The sequence below is a fragment of the Phoenix dactylifera genome, unplaced genomic scaffold (assembly GCF_009389715.1).
Source record: "Phoenix dactylifera cultivar Barhee BC4 unplaced genomic scaffold, palm_55x_up_171113_PBpolish2nd_filt_p 001532F, whole genome shotgun sequence".
NCBI classification, from domain to species: domain Eukaryota; kingdom Viridiplantae; phylum Streptophyta; class Magnoliopsida; order Arecales; family Arecaceae; genus Phoenix; species Phoenix dactylifera.
The window spans coordinates 31,269-55,666 of NW_024068841.1; the positions used below are offsets into that span (position 1 = coordinate 31,269).

Below are 24,398 nucleotides of genomic sequence, written 5' to 3' on the forward strand. Positions count from 1 at the left end.
ATCAAAACAGATCCAATTTTTCCATAAATTAAATTAGAACTAGGAAGAGCCGAAAAGCTTTTACCTCAAAAGAGGCACCATGTCTCCACCTAAAATGGGAATCTAAATAAATAAATATAGAGGAGACCTACTCCTAATTTTCCCTGCTGTACAACGAAAAAGGGAGAAAATTGACGACTCTGATTCCGACGTCACGAAACCTTTCCTCCCTCACTCCATCGCAGCGTCACCACCACCCACCGCCGCCGCCGGAGCGGCGGCGCCGTCGAGGAGCCATTGTTCCATGGGGGCGCAGTCGACCTTGTGGGCGAGCTTCCAGTCCAGAGCTTGGCACGCACGGGAGCAGTAGTTCACCGTCCCGCACACCGAGCACCGCCGGAACTCGTGCCGCCGCGTCTCCGGACGCCCACACCCCCCGTGCGAACACAGCCTCAGCTCGTCCCCCGCCACGCCGCCCCGAGCGCCGAACCACTCCACCAGGAACCGGTTCGCCGGGTGCGGCTCCGTCGCCGGCACGCTCCACCCGAAGTCGCTCAGAAGGGGGCAGCACCCTGTCGGCACCGCCGCCGGTGGCCAGGATGAGGAGGAGAGGACGGCGGCGAGCTCGCGGGCGTTGGCCTGAACGAGGAAGCGGCGGCCTTCGGCGACGTTACGGCGGACGCCGTAGCCGTCCTGGAGGCAGTGGCCGAGCTCGCGGAGGGCGTCGACGTGGCCGAGGAAGGCCGCGCGGGCGCACAGCGCGACGCCGGCCCGGAGGTCTCTGCCGTTCTTTGAACCCCCGCTGCCGTTGAACTGGATCACCGCCAGCGAGTAGAGCGCCGCCGCGTGCGACCCCATCGCCGCCCGCGCCATCAGCGCCGCCCCGCTCCCCCTGTTCTGGAGGCAGTAGAATCGGATCTGCCCCATTTCCAAACCAAAAACAAAATCAAACCTCGAGTCCCCTCGATTCCCAGAAAAAAAGCACCCGAGATTAAGAGGTTGAGAGATGCGCAGGGGAACCTCAACCTACCATGCCGAGAATAAAGCATGCTTCAAGATTTCCGGCATCGGCGCACTGTTTTAAGAACCGGTGAGCGGATTCTGACCAGTTTTTCGCCCGGACAGCGAGTGATTTCGCCGCCGCCCTCGAGAGAACCAGGGGATGCAAACCTAATCCGTTCAATCTTTTGCAGCTATCACCCAGAAAACCACAAAAAGATCAGATTTTTACCCCAAATGCGAAGCAAAAACCACGAAACCGAACCGATTACATCAAAATACACAGCAAAAAGATGACCAAAAGAAGGAATATTACATTAAGAGAACGTTGATTAGGTCAGAAGGACAAGCGGCGGAGGAGCTGAGCTTGCAGAGGATACAGACGACAATATCGTCCGGCAATTGATTTAAAAAGTTGGGCTCTTCATCACCACTTCCCTCCTCCGCCGGCGACGCTTCTCGCCGCCGCTTCCCGGATAAATATTCCTTGACTTGGCCTCTCCGCCGCTTCCTATCCCCCTCCCCTCCATTAACCTCCGATTGGAGCTTCGGGTATCGCGAGCCGCTCCTCGTTTCCATCGCTCTCTTCCCCCCTCTCCCTCTCTATCTCTCTCTCTCTCTCACCCGCCCGCCGTTGGCGCAGAAGAAGAAGAAGAAGAAGAAGAAGAGGGGAGAGAGCTCAAGGGGCCAAGAGACGATAAGAGGCAGCCGAACGCCATTTATAGGGAGACACACAGGGAGACTTCGCTGCCCATTTTGCCATTTTACCCCGTGCTACTGCTCGAATTTACGATCTCACCCCCGGTCGGATCCCGTTGACCGAACTGGCTCCCTTTCCCCACGATGAAATGGTTTCCCGCTTAAAATCTGCATGTTCCCGTTTCCCCTTTTCAACTTCCGATGAAACGGTGCATTAACGAACTAGTTCCCGTCTCCGCCGTGAGGGTATCGTTTCCCTTGACGGGATCAGAGCGACCGTTGAGTGGTGTAGCACGTAACGGACGTTATCTCAGGGCATTTGAGGGACGGGATTCCGTTATTTTAGACGGCAGTTAGGGTCAGAGGGGCGAAGAAGCTGCCCTAACGAACTCAGGCTGGGGACATGCGGTCTCGGTGCAACCCAATGCCAACGGTCAAAAGTTTTTTAAACCCGGGGCTCGTCGATACATCGGCTCAGATATGGATTCGATGGCTGGGATCGAATCTAAGGCTTATATTGAAAGGCTTGCAATATAGGATGAGCATTTTTTTTTTAAAGATACGTTAACCTACGTGAGATACATTCTAGTATTGTCAAATATGGTCCTTCTTTTTTTACCTCCAGAAAAATTTGCATCAAGTTTCTGCATTCTGTCATGATTTTTTTTTTCTTTTCTAATAGCTTTTGCAGTTGGGAAGTGTAAGTGTTGCATTTTTCGCCAGGGTAAGATGTATACTTATAAGATCATGTTGTATCCTACTCTAAAGCCTCATTATGCCATCGGTGAACTGATGCAATCAGTCTTCTGTAATGGAAATGAGAACCGTATAATAGAATGTAATATAAAGATATGTGGACTCAAAATGCATTTGGGAGTCTGATAATACCTTTTATAAAAGTTGAAAATATGAGCTTGTATAGATGTTTATATCTAGCTACAAACAACTAGTTTCTCTCCATAATAGATTATAAGTGCGAGGCGGCAAGAAGATAGATACTCCATAAATTCTATAAAGAAAGCTGGGATTCAGATTAAGCTTGGGAATTATCTTTGGAAGAATGGATACAATACCTCTCTTTTTTTTTTTGTAAATTTTCAATGAACAAAATATGCAGTAGTATAGTGTTATATGCCAAAAGTGATAAAACATGTTAACCGGATAAATAAACCTCGCAAAAAAAGCTTAGGAAAATAGGTTAGATACCTGAAATTTCAAATTATAGGCTTATCATGAAAAAATTGAACAGAAAAGCACTAACTTGTTTCTTTAGGCTCATAATCCTTTTTTTTTTTTCTTTTTGAGACAAGGTTCATAATCTAATATATAAGAGTTATACTTTTTTTTATTTTAGAAGTGATCAATGGGATAATTTATGTCTACGAGGACATATATAATATTTACTTTCTATTTACTAGATATTGAGATTCTTCACAACAATAGAACAAAAATAGTATTTCCTCTCTTAACTTGTTAACCCATTTACTCTAGCGATGCAAAATCTAAAGCTATATAGCCATATTGCTTAGGTTACAAATACATTGTAGTTCATAGTATATTGACAAGCACACCCATGCTTAGTTTAGGTTTATATTGCATTATTTTCACTTACAAGCTCATTTTCCAGCTTGATCGCCCTATGTTTTGTTCCTAACAAACCTAATTGATTGGTTCGGAGCAATAATTAATATCAGGAAAGTGACAATTATGATCCATATTTTGGAGATGCATTCCCCTTGTTTCTAACTTTCCCTAAAGACTAAATGAGAAGGATTAGGGTTATAGAGAGATAAGATTTTTTATTTAAGATGAGTTTTCTTTTATGAGCATGACACAGCTCATTTTTGGCCACCAGGATTATAATATACAATTAGTAGACATCACATCATAAAAGTTTGGATTTTGCAGTGATTATGCAAGTTAAGGTAAGTTTTTTTATACATTTAAACTTTAATAATCTTCAGAGAATGACAAAAAGGTGCAAGTCAGCTTTGAATGCTGAAAGAAAATGACCATCTCAGGTGATAAAAAGAATGCCGTCCACACAACAACCATCTAGAAATTGTCGCCGGTAGCAGCCGTTTGTTTTCATGCTCCCCTTATTCAAATGCTTGGTTCAGTTTCCCACCGGAATTTTGTGTTGAGAAATCAAAGGACTCTACATTGAATAATTCATTCTAGAATCTTAATAATGTGACCTAAGCTATACTGATTGAAGAGGAGGATCTTTTTTTTTTCCTTTTCCTATTTATTATTCATAATGTCTTCAATTTTTTCAAGAATATGTCCTTCAAGTAAATCACAAGTCTAAGAAAGATTCAGCACTAAATAATATTTCAAAATTAGCATGATCTATTGTATATAAAATATTTCAGAAGTATTTTTTTTTTTATTTTGGACGTCTCTTGCTTATGTATTAAACCAATAAAAAGCAATGGATAACAATATTTCTAGTGAGAAATAAATTAGTATAAACTATATAATTTGCAATTCTAAACTGTCGATCTTGATCTAAGTTTTTGAAAATATATAGATCAAATGTAGGGTATTTTAGATGCTTCTAAACTATTAATCAAATTGAAATGGATATCATATTATCGAACTAGTCAATTTTGTTTTCATTCAATATAGGGATACAAAAATCTGAAAATATTGCATGATTTTTAATTTCTAATAAATTTGAATGTCATGCATCATATCAATAATGCTGATTCTTATTTTAACAAGTTCTTCATTGCTTTTGATTTAGAAACATTTGGAGCCAAATACTCTCATAAGCATCTCAGTCTAACTCACATGTATATGTAAGTTTAAGGAAATGTTAAAAGTGCCATAGGGCGGCTTTCATAAGTTAGATTCTAGGTAATGCTCATTGAAAATTGAAACAATTAAGAGAGGGGAAGCAATAGAAGTACATGCAATGTGTACATTTATACAGAAATGTGATATCACATATTATAATCAATAAAATAATTTGTAAAACATAATTCATGCAATATTTTGCATTCTACTAAATTTCACAAATTGGTGTATTTTGTTAACTTATTGTCTTTATTGAATGATGTCGTGAGCTTTATAATACCAGCTTTACTTTTTTTTCCCCCATATAATGTAGATACGAAGGTAATTGGTTATTATGCTAGCGAACTGTAGCCGTAAATTGTTGTTCTCAAAATCATAATAATAAGAAAAAAGATGTTATCTTAAAATCTTTTTCTTGAAGTTAATAGCATCCTCCACATTTGCGTGCATCAGTGCTCATCAGTTTTTTCCCCTTATCATCCACATTATCCTAATCCTATCTAGAAATTTACTTTAGTAGAGGTATTTTTTGCTGTCCAGTGGAATGGATATGTGATTTGAATGTGTCGACAACAACTTGTTTTTAAAAGCCAGTTAGCTCTAAACCTTTTGTTGCATCATACCTTATATGTAGATAATGTTGGTTATGATGTTCACAATGTTACTAGATTTCTTAGGGTTCACAGACTAGTCCATGCATTGGGGACATCCAAAGCACATAATAAGATGTGGTTAATTAGATCTTCTCTAACCAATGTTTCAGAAAGGAAAAGGAAAATCCTGCTCATGCTTTTGTCAGAAACTGTAACTCGGGGATCACCTATCTCACAATCCTTTTTTGAGACTTGGACACTTCAATATTTTCAGTGCCTTCATTTATAAATGGTATACTAGAGTATACTTTCATAACACTAGAGAGAACTGTTTCATTTTCTTCTCTGTTTTGCACAGTGTGTATGGCTAGAGGCTGAGTTTTGGCAGTTATACAATATTGACAGTGTATTTTTAAACAATTATGCCAGTTTATTTCATTTTAGTATTGGATGTACATTGATCGACGCACCTCAGAGTTGGTGTATTTCTTTTGAGAACCAAGCAATGTTTTCTAATTTATTTTGCCGATCTTGATGGTTTATTTGAGAATTGCTCCATGCATGATCATCATCTAACTAAGCATCTTTTGCTTATAATCATACTACAAGAATAATCTACTTAATAAGCTTTATAAGTAATGAACAACCAAAATTTGTTAATCCAAATTTGAGTTCATTTGTTCTCATCAACGTGACCTAATGTTTCCTACCCTATAATAATCAGAATAACCCTAAATTAAGTGGTGTTGATAATCCTTGTCTAGTACAAATTGAGTTTTTATATGAACATGATTTGCTGCCTCTTTAAGATCAAGTCTACGAAATGAAGCAAATGAGTTATTTATCAATCAAATCAAGAAAAGCATTGTGAATTTTGATTCTCTAATGCTATGTTGCAGGCCTCCAAAGTAGCGTGAATGAGGTTCGGTAAAAGAAAGATTTTAGATGCCATCAATCATGTATATAAGAACTTCAAAGCACCGTAATCTTTGGTCGAAGGTCATTAGAAGTGAGGATAGACCTTGAAAAAAGATAAATTAGTTTAGACCAGACTTGATCCACAAGACCTACTCCTAATTGTGGGGGGATGCATCAATAGATAGGTTTTTTCTTTTTTTTCTTTAACTTGTGGCTTAGGATTGATTACACTATTAATAAGATGTTTGGGTGGGGCAAGAATAAAAAACTTGTGAGGAGGCGTCATGGAGAGCGCGGATGGGAGGCGCCGGCATGGTGTCATGTTGTAAAATAAACCAAAAGGCTGTGCTAGAGACGTGACGTCCATGATGAGAATAGAACCCAATATTTAGATTTCGAAAATTTTCTTTAGACTAAATAACATATAAAAAAAACATTTGCAGCTGCCAAACTCGATGTTATCGATTAGTGGGGTAGGAAAGTATATGTGTTTTAACAATCCAGAATTTCATTATGAAAAAAAGGCACTGAAAAATTCTATTTAGATTTTGTAGTTTCATATAAATACTCAATATTTCTTCAGCACTTAATCAATCTAAAATCAAACACATATTGGCATGGATTTTTTGCTTGTTTAAATTCTCGCAACAACAAGTTGAAGATCGAAATATAATCAAATCCAATTATAAACACTATGGTTAGTCTTAAAGGATGTACTCGGATGCTATATATAACAAGCTAAGACTTCATTCAACAATACTAGGGTAGCTCATTGTCTAGCTAGTGAAATAAAAATGGATGAGCCTTTATAAATTTTCGATGTAATTGACCAATAGTGAAATAAAAATGGACAAGCTTTTGTAAAAACAGATGTTGTGGCGTTTTGCATTGAGATGCACGTTTGATAAGCCAGTGTCTACATTAACATGGCATTTGAGCTGGTAGAGACTTTCACTCTCCCTAGCCAGTGGCAGTAATTTACATGTCAAAAAAATAGTGTTATATAGGGTTTATTTACTTTTGGCTTGCTTTAATGTTTGATAGCTTTTCATAGCTCAGCGTTTAATTTGCTTTCCAAAGTATGGAGCAAAAAAAAGGATTGTTTCTTAAGTCATGTCAAGTCTTCTTAATTATCTTAATCACAACTTCAAACAATGATACCAAAACAACATTAGGCCATCTGTATTACCTTTTTCAACTTATGTGATGTCACGTAGGTAATGGATGTTATACGCATCATCATGAATATAATTATGATCATGCCAAAATCATATAATAAGTTTGCATGTCACATATAAACCTATCTGTAGTACAATATTAAAATCCAAAATATTTAGTATGTTATCATGTAATGTTGTGATGCATTATTTTAAAAATTATGTTAGCTTCCAAACCAAGGTAATATATTAATATTTTTCAGAATAACCTCTTATTATTTTTTATCTTCATAGGTGTTGAATGATGTTAAAATAGTGGGCAAAATCTGTTCATGGAGCTTTTGCTGTAGCCTTAGTCTTAAAATGCTCTTTTTCACAAAAAAAAAAAACAGTATGCCATTGTCAAAGGGATGACATTAGAGAGCAAATTCAAGCAAATTTTCATGAGCAACGGTAAGTATACATGGAAGAACCCCTCGAAGAAATCAAATAACTGGAAGAAATTAATGGTGCCACTAACGGTTACCTTTTTGTTAAGTGCCATATCAAGGTTAAAGTTGAAGTTAGCCTACCTAACTTGATTGACAAAGTCTCTCATATAAAAGAAAATGAGGCCATTGGAGCCTTCTCTTGGAGGATGGGAAGCGTGCTAGCTCCCCACTTCACCTTGTAGGTAAGTTATGTAGCTATATCATAATGGACAAAGGACAAGCCGGAAATAAGCCTCTTCTCAATATTCTATTTGTTTATTTGTCAAGGATCTCGTTCTGATTTTGCTTCCCTCTTCTTCCCAAGATGATAGGATGGCTTTGGTGCATTTACAAAACAATAACTACACCCATCTCTTGTCATCTAATCTTCCAAAGCTATACGCCAAAACCTCATCCCACTTGTAGCACTTCCAGCCCCATACACCTCGTCCTCCTAATCCCATTACTCACCTTTGCAATATTTTTAAATTTTATGAGTGCTCCTTTTGGGTTAGAACTAGGGCTTTTTTCATATAGTCCTTTACTTTCCAATGTTTGATAGCATACTAGTGAACACTTTTGCGATCTAATCCTATCTTATTGGAACTGTTAGTTTCATGTTAACTTCCCTACAGTTGTACAGTCTACTTTAGTTACATTTAGATGCTTCATCAATAAGTTAGGATAAGATTTCCTAAAGTCCTCGACAATAGTATGATAAGCCAATCTAAGAGAGAACCTCACGAAAATATTTTATTAAGAATGTAAAATGCGATGCAATTCATAGAGCTTCAAAAAAAAAAATCTATATGGAGTGCAGATGCGATACAATTAGAGCTGCAAACAGATGAGAACATATCTTGGCGGTGTTTGGTTGCTGGGTAAATAATGGTTAACGCAAAGTTATGAAATTTAACTGGCCAAATATCAGCCATATCCCTCCATTCTCTAATTTTTTTATTTGTTATTTTTTTATTTTTCATGAAATAATGAATAATTTTTGTTTTCAAATTAGCTGGTTATTGGGTGGTTCCATCAATTCCTACATCATACTTTACAAGGTTGCTGTCTCCTGTTTGAGGCAAGACACCCCCTGCCACCGCTACCATCACTAACAACCAGTGGTATAATGATTCCTCGATTCCACGTGGCAATTCAGGACAAGAGGAAAACTCCCACCAGCTAAGGCAACCACTGGAACAGCAACACGTGGCACCCGGGTCGGTCAACCTCACTCTAGCCAGCCGGACGATCTCGGCCGTCGGATGACGAGAACGGGGAGGTCCCCCCGGGGCGCTCACGTGCATGCATGGGATCCAGCCGAGGGAGGCTTGCGCTCGACGCAAGAATAATACGACCCAGCACGAGTACGTGGAGACTGCTTAATTTCCTTTGGAGCGTGCACGACGGGCGTTCGAGTAATGCCCAAGCGTGCGAATGGGTGCACGGATTGCAAGGTGGCACGTGTAGGGTAGTGATCACAACGACATCACGCCCGAGTCCCTGCAGGGTCCACCAGATGGAGCTCGAGTTCTTAGTGCCAGGTGCAATAAGTATGCCGCCATCTTTTAAATCTCGATTAATGAGCCAGCCTCATTTCAAATCTTTCCTCATTCCTTCCTGAATCTCTCTCTCTCTCGGAAAAAAAAAAAAAGAAAAAGCCTTTTAAAAAGAAAGAATTTCAAGTTCCAGATTATAAATTTTTTCTTTTCTTTTTTTTTTTTTCAATGTTGTAAGGGTCATGAACATGATTGTTTAGAAGAGGCCATTCTGTTACACATTAATACAAATGTAAATCATAAAACTAGTATTTGAAAATTGAAATAGACGTGTGATTGGACCAATTTTGTTTATACAAAGTTTATCATAATCTATTATTGTCAAATTTTGAATAGTAAAATTTATTATGCTCTTAATAAAAAAATTTATTTCATTTTATTCATTTAAAAATATTTTTTTAAAAAAAATTATAAATTTTTTTATAAAATATAAAAATTTTATTTCTACTGAAAAGCTATTTTCTTTCTCTACGAATATGCATGTGGAGAGAGAAGGCGGGCGTCAACGTCTTTGGCTGCCCGGCGATGTAGGGGACCGGCTCGGGCCGGCGGGTGGAAGAAAGGCGAGTCCGTACTCTACGGTTCGGGCCGGCTCGAATCACGTTGGCGCTGCGATCCCCGTGCTTTTCCGCTCTCATTCCTTCCTCGATATATCAGCCGCCGAAAGTTCTTCTCACCGTTTCTGAAGCATCACAATGGCGAAATTAGCCCTCAAATCTTCAAAGAATATCAGAATATTGATTTCGTCCAAGGAAACTAAAATTACAGCAGTAAAAATAAATCAAGAGTGCAAAACAAGTCTGAAAAGGAGGATAGAGAAGAAATAGAAACGGGGAGGAGGCATCTGATGAACCGCGGAGTAGGAATAAAGTTGATTTGCAATTGTGTGGCTGTGATCGAGATATCACGAGATAAATTTAATGAATGGAGGGTGTTTTGGTCATTTTGTTAAGCCACGCCACGATGGTAAAACAGTAATTTGGATAGACATACGAGGGCGGTAATTCCTTCTTCCTTGCCCCTTCATTCATTATTCTCTCAGGTTCATTAATGGCAATTGAATGGATTAGTTAATGGATTTATGGGTGCTACTTGATTTTTGGGAAGAGGGATAACTCCTTGGAATGGGGGGAAAGGGGGATGTTGCTTCACGCATTTCATTAGTTTGAGAGTCAACATAACTTCTGGTTGTATTTGAATGATTGAATGGGGTTACCAAAAAAAAAAAGATTGAAGAGAAAAAGATGCATGTAATTTGTTTAAAAACAAATAGATATTGTTAGTTAAAAAAAAGAGCAAATTGATAATTGATTGTTTGTTTATATTCTTCTATTTTAGTCGGTAAAGCTCTATTATTGCAATAGCAAAGGGCCTTTTTTAGCCACCCTCCACTTCATTTTCTTCCTTTCTTTTGCTTTTTTTCCCTTCCCTTATGGTTGGGCCACGTAACTAGGACTCCATATCAAGAAAGAGTATTAGCTACTGACAAATAAGAGAAATGTTAGATGTATATTGATAATACATGGTAAAAATATAAGGAGACCGAACCTCTCTCCAACATGTATATCATGCATGTTGAGTTCTAGTATCGGAGTTACCAAGGTTGACATAAATCAAAAATTGAAATAATTAAGGAGACCGAACCTCTCTCCAATATGTATATCATGCATGTTTTGCTTATATGCTACACTATAAGAAATTGCAGGTATAGTTATATGACCGTTAGCTCGCTGGCATCTATCGTGGCCTACAAAACATAGTTGTTACCGATCCAAATGGAAGCCAAATGACATTATAATTAATGGCAATGCATGTCTCATTCCTATGCTTGCAACTTTTTTCTTGGAATTATATAGATATGTGATTACCGGCTAACACTAACACCTTTTGAAGCCCAAAATGACAGGTATACTGTCGCAACCTAAACCTTTTTTCTTACATATATCAACACTACTTATATTTTTTTGAAGGAACTTTAAATCTAGGGTTTGAGCTAGATGTGTAAGAGTCAAGTGATGGTAGATTTTTCCAAGTATCAATTTTATTTTCCTTTTTACACGTTCACGATGTTCTTTTTTGTTAACATTTTTTTGTAGGAATGATCGATCTAATTCTAAAAATTTTGAATGCTTTTATCCTCGATTCAAGTGGGCCCATGGCATCTATATATTTAAATGAAATTTGAATTCATTCTCATAATGGATGAAGATAGTACGATATTGCTGCTCTACCAAACCTTACTCATCTCTTTTGTTGGTCTATTCATGGCCCAACTAAATATTCTATCCAAAAATAGCGTATTATGAAGCTGGTTGAGCAGGCACCAATGTACCAGATCTCCAAAACACTGATCCCAAATGAGGTGCCCTATATGAAGCAATCCAATCTGCTGCACTATTGCCTTCTATATACATGAATTGCCTCGAATGATTCCAATGTAGAAATCATCGCTCTTGGTCCACCATGGGAAGAGGGGCATTACCCATATAAATCAAGCTGAATATCCAATTAATCACAGTTTTAGAATCCCCCTCTAACACAATGATGGGTGCTTTGAGGACTGCGATAACAAATACTCAATCTTCCCATGCTCCTCTCAACTCTACCGTCAGAACCATGAGATCGTAAAGATGACAAGATCCGACTGCCAATAAGGCTGTACTCGGACCACGAATAACAAAACCAACCACACCATTAAGAATAGTTGCTAATTACCAACCAATTTTGCCAGCATGAAGCCTAATATGTCAATGCCCACTCTAACATTGTCTTTATAGCAAAAGGCCCACCGAACGACCAGCACCCATCTGACTAGTTCTATTAACACTAAGAGCAAGCTATCACCATGTGTGTGGTCCAATTCTTTTTTGGTCAAAGTACCCATGAAACCATCTTTTTATTATGAGAAAACCTCCCCAACTTGAGACTTCCCGGGCTCATTACAGACGTACAAACCTATATATGTTCCATGGCCATTCTCCCTATAATTACTCTAGGAGACAAGAGCTTGTGACTTTACGTGCATGAAAAGTTACGCTGACATCCAATGCGAATGTTGAATCTACTCCACGTGGCTTCTAGAAGGGTTTCAGTTTCTATGGAGACGGACGTAGAGATGGTTGAAGGCATTTAATTGTCGAGGTTTATTTTGCCGTGGACTGGTCCGGGTCACAAAAAAACCGGCCGTCCCGGCTGGGCCACCTCAAACTCGGATTGAGTCTACCGGACTGAAATTATGATAATATTTTCTAACTTACATGAATGCCCTCCTAAATATTGAATTTTGCATGAATACTCTTTTAAAATTGATATTTGCATATATAACTTTTTTTTTTTAATTTTTGTTTTTGCATATGTACCTATGCTATCTAACGACGCTAAAAAATTAACGGTTTCAAGTTAAAATGGCTAAAATATTCTTAATGGGTAGACATGCAAATAAATCGCGATTCTGATAGCGGAAAAAGAAGATAGAGACAACAGCAAAATTTTAGAATTTTATTTTATTTTTAATTAATATAAATATAAATTTTCTTAACACCGTTAGAACAACCGTTATATTACGGGCATTTGTACAATAACAGAGTTTTACGAGGGTATACATACAAATATCAATTTTGTTAGAATATTCATGTAAAATCAGATATTTAGAACGGTATCCATGTAAAAAATCCTATTTTCTATAATAGCACATTTGCTCACAAATAAGATTTTTTTGTGACACGTTTAATGTCATCAAGAAAACCTTTAGATTTTAGTGACAGTATTTATTTTATCATCACGCAAATTCTAGGGATGGACATACATAATGATCTTGATGATCAAAATCTCATTACCGAAATTTCTAATGATAATTTTTATTTGTTAAAATTATATTTTATTGTAGCGAGGAGACTAGAGCCAGAGCCTGACGTGCATGAAAAGGGTCAAATAGGATGCACTTCCATGCTCAACAATCTTTAAAGAATTTTGATTTGTCTAAGTCGACTCTCTCCACCAAAAAGACGTGTCATCACGAAGGACGATGTCTCTTGAGTTGTTATATAAATCTGGTAAAATAAGAAAAATTAACAGTATCTTTTCTTTCTTGTTCTACTATATTTTTTTTTCTTTTCTTTTTTTGACTATCATAAGGTTCAAATTAGCTTATCTTTCTTTGAGAACGCAGACTTAGAGGAAGGCGATTAGAATCGGGCATTGTATCCTAAAAGCAGATTTTCCAAATAGCAGCCTGCAAATTTTGGATTACGATCTTAGTGAGGAAACATTGTTTTTAAGACAATATCTTTGATACGTCTTTGCTCATTTGTTTTTTTTCCTCCCACCTATGCCACAATATCAGAAATTTATAAGCTGCACAGAGCCTGCATTTCCTTTTTCTTAAATTTTTGCTGAGTTAAACTATAAATATTGCAGAAGTAAACAAGCAGCACAAGGCATTGACAAACCCAGCCGATTTGCTGACCTCCATAACTTTGAAGGGAGTACGAAATATGGACTCATGAACTGCAGAGACGACCCACCATCTCCTGTTTGATATTTCTATACCATGGCAGTTTCCATCCAAGCCTTCAATTAAAGCAAGACACAAGCATAGAAAAAGGGAATCAGCCAGAAGATTGATGATATATACAAGGGAATCATCAGCTAAGCACACTAGCTAGTTTTGTCCCTGCTGATTCTTTCTGGTTGCAATTCTTCTAGGGCAAAAAAGAGGTGATCCTCCCTGTCTTCCAGGGAGACAAAAGAAAGAGAAGATGTATGATTTAGTGGTCTTATCTGCCAACCAAGAGGTTTCATTCGAAATATGAATAGATGCAGATGTCTGTGGTGACCGATATTTGGTTATTTAGCACCAGGCAAGAAGCTGAATTGGTCTCATGGCTTAGTTGTATAGGTTGGTCTCATGGCTTTGATCTGAATAATTGACCAAGTGCTCACAAAAACCATTGCTTTTTCGAATGGCTGCAAAATTCTCTTAATAATGAGCCAAAGACTTACGAAGTCCTGACGCAGTTGGCAGCTCCGAAAAAGTTAGAGAGGAGTTTCTTGAACGGCTTCTTTTGCTGACCTGTTATCTCATTTTCTGCTAGCTATGGAACATAGCGTACGCTGCTGCAGGATATCAACAGGTTGACGAGGGACTGCAGTGCTTTCTAAATTATTTATATATATCGAATGGCAAATAGGCCAGCTGATTAGATCGCCTCTTATATTGCGCAACAATCCGGTGGCATTCTCTACGTTATATAGCTATGTGACTTCTCCTTCTCACCTTATATCATCTTCTATTTTCTGATTTTTTTTTTTTGAATGTACTCATACTAGAACTATATAATATATCCGTTCTATCAAAAAAAAAAAAAAAGAAGAAGAAGAATGTATTGTGTTTCTGAAATGGTAAACATGACGGTAGGCCGTTCTAGAACTTATTGTAGAATTACAACTTCACCTTTTGATGATACTACCATCCTTTAGACTCCCAATCCGGGTCCTTTAGATAGACTGCTCTAATTTTGGTGGACCTGCTAGATGCATATGAGCCCTTGTTCATGCTCAACTTAACAAATAGCTTAAATTGAGTTTGATAATATAATTGCAAGCTTGGTTCGTTTGTGATATATTTGAGTTCACTTTGAACGAGTAGTTAAGCCAAGCTTTGATTCCATTCATTTTTATAAATGTAAAATGTTTAAGCACTACAGCTTGTTTATGAGTTCAGCTTCAAAGCATGTTTGATCTCACCACCCTCCTTGTCAAGAACCAATCCTCGATCCTTAGACCTAGAGATTACGAGCTTGCCGGTGTTGTGAAAACCACATCTAGAACTGTAGTAGTCTATATGGAGTTCCCAATCTCTCTTTACTTCAACCTACTTCAAGGGCTTTTTAGTTTTTTTTTTCCCCAACTGTACGTAGTAACCTTTAACCATGCACGGATAGATTAAGACTTACAAGTAGAAGAACTTATATGCACAACGATGCAGATTGCAAGGATTAATATATATATACAAATATAAACAGGATGAATCAATCTGCAAATATAGAAGATTAGAGGATCTAATGTGTGCAGAATTTTTTTTGTTTTATATCTTTTAATGTGAAGGCATGTAGCCATGAACAAAGGTGAATGAATGCTGCCACCTAGGCATTGTCCATGGCTTTGAACTAACCAACTGTGTTTCAAAGAAGCAACATAAAGCTCTAAAATCGCCTACTCGGTTGTTGCACCCTCGCAAATGGTTTAAATGTCACTCCCATGGAAATTATTTCCTTGTTAAAGAGAGACCCTATGTGTGGAAAGTTATTGGGTGTCATTATTTCAGATATCCACGGTGTTAGCATAATTTTAGGGATCACATGACAATCTGTATCAGTCCATATTATTTTTCTTAATTAGCAGGATATTATTTTTCTTTGTTAGCATAATCTTGTTAGAGTGATTTTAGGGATCACATAACGATTTATATCAGTGAGTATTATTTTTCTTTATTAGTATGATCTTATATCAGCCTATGTTATTTTTCTTGTGTGGAGTCTGTATACGAGCATATATAATCTTGAGATGTACTGAATATGATGGAATAGAGAAATAAAATTAGTTTTCTCTCTCTCTTTTTCTCTTATTTTTTTCTTCTTCTGTAAATATTTTAACGCATGGATGCATTGTAAGTAGACTTTTCCTTCAATAATTAGATCCAATATTGTAATGGGAGCCGATTTACACTCAGCTTCCACCAAAACTAGGATTTTCTGGTGGAAATAGACCCAATATATTAACCATAATATTCCAAGCAGTCACAAGATCAACTATCATTATGTTGGCATTCATTCCCTGATATGGAAATAACATTAAGACTAGAATTTATTCAGTTTGTATATAATACATACTTAAATTAATATTTGGCCTAGTGACAATTAATTGCTTCCTCTCTTTTTTTTTTCCATTTGAAGATGCACTCCAACGAGACAATAAAATTCATGCATTTGTCATGAGACTACTCACACACGACTGTTTTTTCCATCGCAGTATTATGTTCAATCCCTCATAATCTTTGAGGGATATGATTAGCTAAATAGTCAGATTCCAACAAGTTATGGATTTTAGATCTCAACTATTGATTTGGAGAAGGGTTAATTGGGTGTTTTAGTTGTTCACCAACTCGGCCATTAACAAAAGGAATTGGATTTGGGCTCTTGCATTGTGCCTGGGCCGGCCCAAGGCCAGCTTGGTAGCACTGTCTTGTTTTTTGTTTTTTGTTTCTGTTTTTTTTTATCTTTATATTTTTATGCAAATACACACACACACAATGGTTGATTTTGCGCTCTACTAGTCACTAAGAATATGCAGTTATTAATGGCAAGGATATAAAATTGTCCAATATAGTTTAAAGATAACTAATTATGGAAAAATGTCTTTTATATTTGTAAAAATAAAAATAAAGTGGATTTTTCTGTAAAATGTTTTTTTTTACTAATAGCTAGAACTAGAAAGTCATAATTATATCCTAATCTATTTCTCATTTCAATTCTTTCTTTCCATATTATAGTATAAACAAAAATAATTTTTGAAGTATATATTTAAACTAGGTGATTCGGCTACGATGATCGGTTGGATCCAAGGAGCATCGGCAGCATGGATGAGTGTAATTCCTTGCTCCAAGACATTCGGACCATAGTTAGTGGCGATGTGGCTTTTCAGCCCAAGCATGTTTATAGAGAGATTAACGGGGCCATGGATTGGGTAGTCTCGTTTGTGGCCGATCACTCTGGGGGCCCTATGCATGGGTTGGGGAGCAAGAGTTGCTGAGAGCACTCTGAAACTTGTTATTTTTTAACTTTTTTTTTGATGTATTCTGTATTCATACTAAAAATATAGGAATCATCCGTTGTAGGTATAATATATGCATATAAACTTGAATCCCTACTTCAACATTGAAGATACTTCTAGAACCCATTATGTATCCAAGAACATCGGATCCACAAATACCGATTTAGTAATCTAATAGTCATTTAATCTCCATGTAATCCTACTAGAGACATCAATCCCATAATGACGTATGGTAAGAGATGATGAGAGCTCCATAGCATTACCTTCCAACAACAAAACATCAAAAATTTTACGAAATAAAACCCCTCATCACCATGTAAATCTTCCTTCCAATCACAATTCAGCATCTGAAAAGTATCACTCCATGGTAGTTCTGAAGTGGACGTTCCTTGTAAAACTCTGAAATCTACCAACATTGCAAAACTCGAGAGGTTTCCTGTTCCGCAGCATTGCACCCAAAGATAGTCCTCGGTTGATCGACGGCTATGATTACGTGGTCTGGATGCTTGCTGTTGAGGAGAGAACAGCAAACCTGTGACTCTAGGACATGGATCGCTGTCAGATCAAGGACATTTGTTCCCACATAACGTCCAAGGAAGGGCAGTCTATGAGGTGGCGCTGTTGATCGGACGGTTAGATCGGTGAGCACGTGGAGGCAATGTCGGGCCTAAGTACGGTCTCTTGTCGCTATTCCCCCATGCACGCATCTGCTATTCCCCAAATACATGCAAGCTATATATGTGGATAAATAAAATCACTCGCATCTATCTCAAAGTAATGACCTTGCTCTTAAAAAGCCAGTCTAAAAAATATTATTTAGATTATTTTTTTTGAACTTTGTGTAAACACTTAAAATATATCAATACGTCTGCACGGATCCTTACATGCTTCTCTCGTTTAAATCCTAGCATTATTGTCAGACTAATAGTCTAGATCTATTTAAATCTAATGTCTGACTCTATAAATCTGTGTTGTAGTATTTTTTAGCCCATATAGACCGTTCTGATATAATTTTGTCACAACTTATGACTTTACTTTAAAAGAATCTGGTTGGAAGATATTATTTGGATCTTTTGGTTCTGTCCTGTATAAGCATTCGAGATGTGTGAAATGTATAACTGATGTGGAACCAAAAATGTAACAGCAAGGATCCACATATAATTAATATCTTAACCACCTCCAAAAGAAGCAAAAGTTAATAAGTAGCATTGATGAGACACTAGCTTGTAACTTAATGCTCTGTACTTGAATTGGGAGATGCCAAAATAATTCAAAGTTTTCATGTAAGGTTGAATTTGTGAAAAGTTGAGACAGATCACTTTCATAGGTTGGATTTGAAACCCAAGGAGGAGTAGATATTACTCAACACATTTATTTCATCTTTTTTCAACAAAAAGATTTTTTTTTAAATGATAGATTTTTTTTTAAAAAAATAGATATTATCCACTGAAAATCCGAGATCCTGAGAGAGACGAACCAATAATAGTTACAATTTCGAACCTACACCATTGCATTTGCTTACTATTGGACCAAGCAATGACCACTAAAAAGATATGTGGAATTAGCATTTTAGAAAATATCGGTATAATCACAATGCTCTAACTTGAATGCCTTTACATCATTGTGTTGTATTTATTATTCTGTGGGCTGATTTAGTGAATAACACTATCTTCTCATGAAAAAAATAGGTTTTAGATTTGTGATTTAAAATATTCCTTACCGGATAAAATTTTCTAGTAGAGAGTTCTATTTTGAACTATGATGAAATTCAAGTGAGAGAAAGTGGAGTTGGAAGAGCTGATACAACTAATCTCAATTTTTATATATAATATAAACTACTAAGGACTCGTTTTCCAGAAGAGAAGGAGAAAAAAATGTGGTCAGCAAAAAAATAAAAAAATATTTTATGCTTAATTGGAATTTTCAAGAAAAAGAAATAGAAAAGTAACATTTTCACATAAGATTTTTATATTTTATGAAAAAAATTATGTGGGACATGCAAAAGTCCATTTTCCACTAGCTAAAAATTAAAATTTTTTTAAGTATCTTTAAATTTTTGAAAGAATGAGGTAAAATATTTTTGTATTAAAGATATAATAGGTATTTTATACAATACTTTCTCAATAAAGTAGATGCTGAGCTGAATATAAAGCACTATAAAATATGATATTTTTTTTGAATAACTAAATATACAAAAATTATTTTTCAAGTATAATATATTCGTGCATCAGCTTTTAAAAAAAAGATCTCAGTATTTTTTTTTTTCGCCCAAACCAAACAGTCGTAAAAGATTTACTTTATCCCAAAGGCAATTCCGACAACAAACCTCAAGCAAATAAGTATACTTTCATGCAAGAATCCAAAACTATAGTATCTTTTGGGGGGGGTGAATAGGATATGAAACTTTAGTCTCACATCGAAAGAGTAGCGGAAAGAATTGTATCTTATAAGGAGGGGCCACCTCCTTTCCTTCCAAAGGACCTTTTTAAGAAGGACAAAGCCGTGAAGAGAAAATTGTTGTGTACGAACCGCACACAGTGTTAAGCACGTGCGTGCTCTTACAAAGCGGACAATACCTCTGGTCGGAACGTAGATAATTTTCTTCTCTAACAGATGGCGCTAGAGAAAGGGCCCTGCCGAAACTTTTCTGCACAAATCCTTCCCATTGGGGGATAGTGTTGGAGGGTGGATGGGGGATCCGAAACTTTAGTCCCACATCGAAAAAGTAGCGGAAAGGATTATGCCTTATAAGGAGGGGCCATCTTTTTTCCTTGAGAGGGCTCTTTTAAGAAGGACAAAGCCGTGAGGAGAAAGTTGTTGTGTACGAACCGCGCATAGTGTTAAGCACGTGCGTGCTCCCCTAAAGCGGAAAATACATCTGGTCAGAACGCAGTCACTTTTCTGCTCTAACAGATGGTGTTAGAGGAAGGGACCTGCCGAAACTTCCCCGCATAAATCCTTCCCGCTGGGGGATAGTGTTGGGGGACAGATGGGGGATCCGGAACTTTAGTCCCATATCGAAAGAGTAGCGGAAAGGATTGTGCCTTATAAGAAGAGGCCACCCTCTTTCCTTCCAGAGGGCCCTTTTAAGAAGGATAAAGTCATGAGGAAAAAATTGTCATGTATGAACCGTGCATGGTACTAAGCACATACGTGCTTCTCGAAAGCGGACAATATGTCTAATCGGGACGCAGACATTTTTTTCGCTCTAACAGTGTCTTTCAAAAGTTTTTAAATGTTAAACTATGCTTACGAGCTCATCTTCGACAACGGTCGCTTTTGTACTATACTCGCAACAGATTGGCGATAGGCTTCTGAACCGGTGGGGCAACGAATGGGACGATCCATCAATGAAAAGATCCTTTTTTGTTTTTTTTAACTGTTGTTTGCCAACTTTAAGGGCCATTGAAAAGTCCTAATTATATAATCTCTTAATGATGTGTTATTAGTACTTACTGACTAGAAAAGTCAATGAACCAGACAGAATTAACATATAATTACTTTATTTAAATATTTCGTACTTGGTGTGATGCATGTAGAGGCTGTCTAAGGGTGCTGATTGGCTGAGTTGGTAAAATGGCCACTGGATATCAGTGATATAGATTGGAATCACACCCTCATCCAGATTCTGGCTAAGCTCATTATATATATATATATATATATATATATATATATATATATATATATATATATATATATATATATATATATATATATATATATATATATATATATATGATTCATTTCTGTTGAATATGTCTTGAGTTTATAAGTTCTAAATAAGCGCAAAAAAAAAAAATCTTTTTTTTCTGAAGCAGGTGCAGCGCAGCAGGCAAAAACAAAGTTAGTCCGAATTGGCTTACTTTATTATTGTACAAATTAACTTACTTTATTATATATATTTTTTGTAACTTTAAAAGATGAAAGTAATTATGTATTCTAAACATCGGATGTACCGGGAGCTAGAATTTGAAAGAAAACTTTGCCATTTGTAATCTCCAGTTTTCTAAGATAAAATTTTTATGCCGTCTTTGCTCATGAATTATGTAAATATTATATTTTTTTATTCTTTTTCTTTTTTTTTCCTGCTTATTGTGTTATTTTCCTCCCAACACCGTTACAAAAAAATATATATATATATATCTCGCCATCAATTACCCTATGAATCCATGAATCATGACCATGGCCAGTATTTCATAGCATTCGTTCAAGAATTGCTTCCATGAACGCTCAAATACTTGTAAGGATGGTTCTAAATTCAAACTACTTGAATCAAAGATAGAAGATGAATTTCAGAGACAGACATCAGATACAAAGGGCATAAGACTTTACAAGATCCAGCCATAATATACAATTATATTTACATCAAAGCACCTTCTTGGAGAAAATGGCGCTAAGCTTAAACAGACCAGCATGGCTTCCAACGCGAACGCTTCGAGCGCTCCGGTCGCCGGCGTCCACCCCATCCTTACCCTCCCCACTGCAACTGATCACCTGATTCCGATACCTGATGCATGTGTTCATGTTAAAACTCAGCATTCTAACTCCACCACCACCACCTCCTTTCTTCGCATCGCCGCCATCGCTTCCGTGGGTCTTCTTCTCCGGTTCCGGGGGCCTGCAGTTCCTCCTAAGCTGCCAGATCGGGCTGGTCCCGCCAAGCTGGATGCCACCATTGAATCGGACCCGGCCCGGGTTGGGAGGCCACCTCCCCCTCGAGGAGGAGGACGGGGTGGTGGTGTTGGCGGCCGTGGCGGTGGCAGCCGGCTTCGAGGACTCTCCATGGGAGTTGCTCCGGGAGCAAGGCGCGCTACAGGCCTTGCGCCGGGCCCCCATAACCTTGGTCCTGTTCCCGGTGCCATTGCCGGCGTTCCCGGCGGAGCGGCTCCTCGAGAAGGGCCAGATGTTGATGTTGAGTTCCGCGGCGTTACCGGCACTACTGTCTCTTCTCCCCTTATTCCTCATCCTCTCCGCCAACTTTCTCTCCTCCGCCTTCAAGATATCTTTCCATCTCTTGGAGGAGGAGGTGGAAGTAGAGGAGTCTGGGGGAGGTGGTGATGTCTGGGGCTCGGGTTCGGATGGGAGTTGGGTGGTGGAGTTGGGGTTGGGGTGGGAGAAAGAGAGGAGGTGGAGAGGGAGGAGGACGCCGTCGACGAAGAGTTCGTCGGCGGTGAGAAGGCGAGGCTGGGGGATGGACGGCTCTTTGCCAACCATCCAGAACTCGAACTCCGAGGAGGAGGAGGAGGAGGAGTCGCTGCTGCTCCTTCTTGGGTTCTCGGCCATGGATGTTGAGGTTGGGATCAGGTTAGATGAACAGGGAAAAAAATGGAGGAAATTAACAGCGGGTCCATCCTTCGACCGTGACATAATGTTTAACGCCCCCGTACCTGTTTTATAACATCCGGTCCACATAAATTTATATTTTTAACTCAGGATCCCAGGACGACGAAAATACCCTCCATATCCAATCTAATTACAAAAGCCAAGCCCATTTTCAGATTACGACATAGTTTTAAAACCCCTTTGATCGATGCTCTGGAGCCGGAGGAAAATCTTTTTTTTGGCCTGAGATGGAGGCGTCGTCCAGATGTGTTGTGTTAGTAGCTACTCTGCAGCACCTGTTTCTCTTCGTCATCTTTACCACCTTTCGCTCTGTTCAAGCCAATACCCCCTATAAAAAATAGGAGGTAGCATGAGTTTAAAGTCCCCTGGTTGCTTTTAGAAGCTGGCAATCACCATCAATGGAAGAACGCCTAGCCCCATGGTCATCATCGGGCAGGGGGACACCATTGTTATCGATATCAAGAATAGGCTTCTCACACAGAATTTAGCCATTCTAGAACGGGCAATGTGTATTGTATTTTGTTATACTTGACGGTGTATATCTTTAGCGATGGTTCTTCCTCTATGGCCAAAACATATATTAATTGTGTACTATGGTATATTAAGTATGAACCATGGTATATTAAATATATATTGGGGTATGTTAATTATGTACTATGGTATATTAATTGTGTACATATACCAACTAGCTGCATACTATAGTAGCGTATAAGTGCGTACTGCGCTATATTAAATGTGTACTAGTATATTAACTACATACTATATATATTTAATATCTGTACTGTGGTATATTAACTATGTAATATGGTACATTAAGTGTGTATATGTATCTAATAACTGTATACAAAGGATATTAACTAAGTACTATGTTATATTAACTATGTACTGTGGTAGATTAAGTGTGCACACGCATCTAGTAACTATGTATCGGAGGATATTAACTATGTACTATGTTATATTAACTATACTATCGTATATTAAGTGTGCACACCTATCTAGTAACTGTGTACTAGAGGATATTAATTGTTTACTATGATACCAGTGGCCGAGTGGCGGCAGCCCAAGAATGGATGAGGCTGATCTTGATCATGGCATGGGATTGGTACGTGGACCTTGGAGAGGTTGGTGCATGGCCATGTCTGTGAAGGAGAGGATGGAGGGAGGCGGGAGAGGGATGATAGAGGTTGGGAGTCGAGTGGGTGATCTAGTGGAGTGGGATTGCACCGCAGTGGCGGAGGACGGGAACCGATGGCCCCTAATAATGATTTTGAATTAAGGACGGGAATTGATATATAGGAGTATCGTTGAGATTTTAACTGTATTAACTATGTACAATTGTATATTAATTGTATGTCGTGCTATGTTAACTGTGTACTGTGTAATATTAAGTATATACTTTGGTATATTAAGTTTCTACCCTTCTATATTAAGTATGTACCATACTATTATAAGTGTATACTATTCTATATTAGGTGAGTACATAAACATTATCTTAAGTTTGTACTGTGCAATATTGAGTGTGCGCATGCATCATGATGGTAAAGAATGTGATGAAGTGTGATGCCCAAGGAGAGGGGTCAGATTGTTAATATCTCTGATAAAGTATCATGAGGAAAGAGCTACAACTAAGCCAGTTAATATCATCACCATCTAAAAATAGGAAGGAATAAGCTTATTTCTTTTATGTAGGGTGGGGTAATTGACAGATAAAGACAAATAATGTTCTTATCTTGTAGATAGATAAAGACAATATTTTGAATGGAATTTTTTTTGATTCGTGAAGTTTGCTTTGCTTAATCTTGTTACAATTTCATCGAGTTGGGCATGAGTAATTTATGTCATGGAGAGTGAGGTATTTATGCAAATAAAGTGCAATCAAGTATTTGCAATTACATTTATAATCTTTAATTTCAATTAGTGTTTAGTAAGCTCTTTGGCTCATTGTTTGTAGCAAGCATGGCTAGGCTAGGATCATGTATGTGTACCTTTTAAAAAGAAAAACAGGGTTCAATATATACCTGCTAACTTTGCTATTCCATGTTTTACTTT

General features: G+C 37.9%; 2 protein-coding genes across 2 annotated transcripts; both read right to left on the minus strand.

Annotated features, from left to right (window-relative positions):
- LOC103707861 (F-box protein At1g67340) lies at window positions 1–1,652 on the minus strand. The gene is made up of 3 exons (XM_008792545.3): window positions 1,295–1,652; window positions 1,010–1,172; window positions 1–897 (listed from the first exon to the last, which is right to left on the minus strand). The coding sequence occupies exons 1-3, from the start codon at window positions 1,555–1,557 to the stop codon at window positions 211–213; spliced, it is 1,113 nt and encodes a 370-aa protein (XP_008790767.2). The 5' UTR covers window positions 1,558–1,652; the 3' UTR covers window positions 1–210.
- Window positions 1,653–21,371: 19,719 nt separating this feature from the next.
- On the minus strand, window positions 21,372–22,289 carry LOC103707877. Its single transcript, XM_008792569.1, has one exon. The coding sequence runs from the start codon at window positions 22,287–22,289 to the stop codon at window positions 21,372–21,374; it is 918 nt and encodes a 305-aa protein (XP_008790791.1).
- Window positions 22,290–24,398: the final 2,109 nt, after the last annotated feature.

What these genes read in the sequence shown, in the direction of transcription:
- LOC103707877 (XM_008792569.1), bottom strand. Translation starts at nt 22,289, where the DNA reads ATGGCCGAGAACCCAAGAAGGAGCAGCAGCGACTCCTCCTCCTCCTCC.
- LOC103707861 (XM_008792545.3), bottom strand. Translation starts at nt 1,557, where the DNA reads ATGGAAACGAGGAGCGGCTCGCGATACCCGAAGCTCCAATCGGAGGTT. An exon ending in CTAATCAACGTTCTCTTAAT is followed by an intron (nt 1,173 to 1,294) that starts GTAATATTCCTT and finishes TCTGGGTGATAG; the next exon opens with CTGCAAAAGATTGAACGGAT. An exon ending in CATGCTTTATTCTCGGCATG is followed by an intron (nt 898 to 1,009) that starts GTAGGTTGAGGT and finishes GAAATGGGGCAG; the next exon opens with ATCCGATTCTACTGCCTCCA.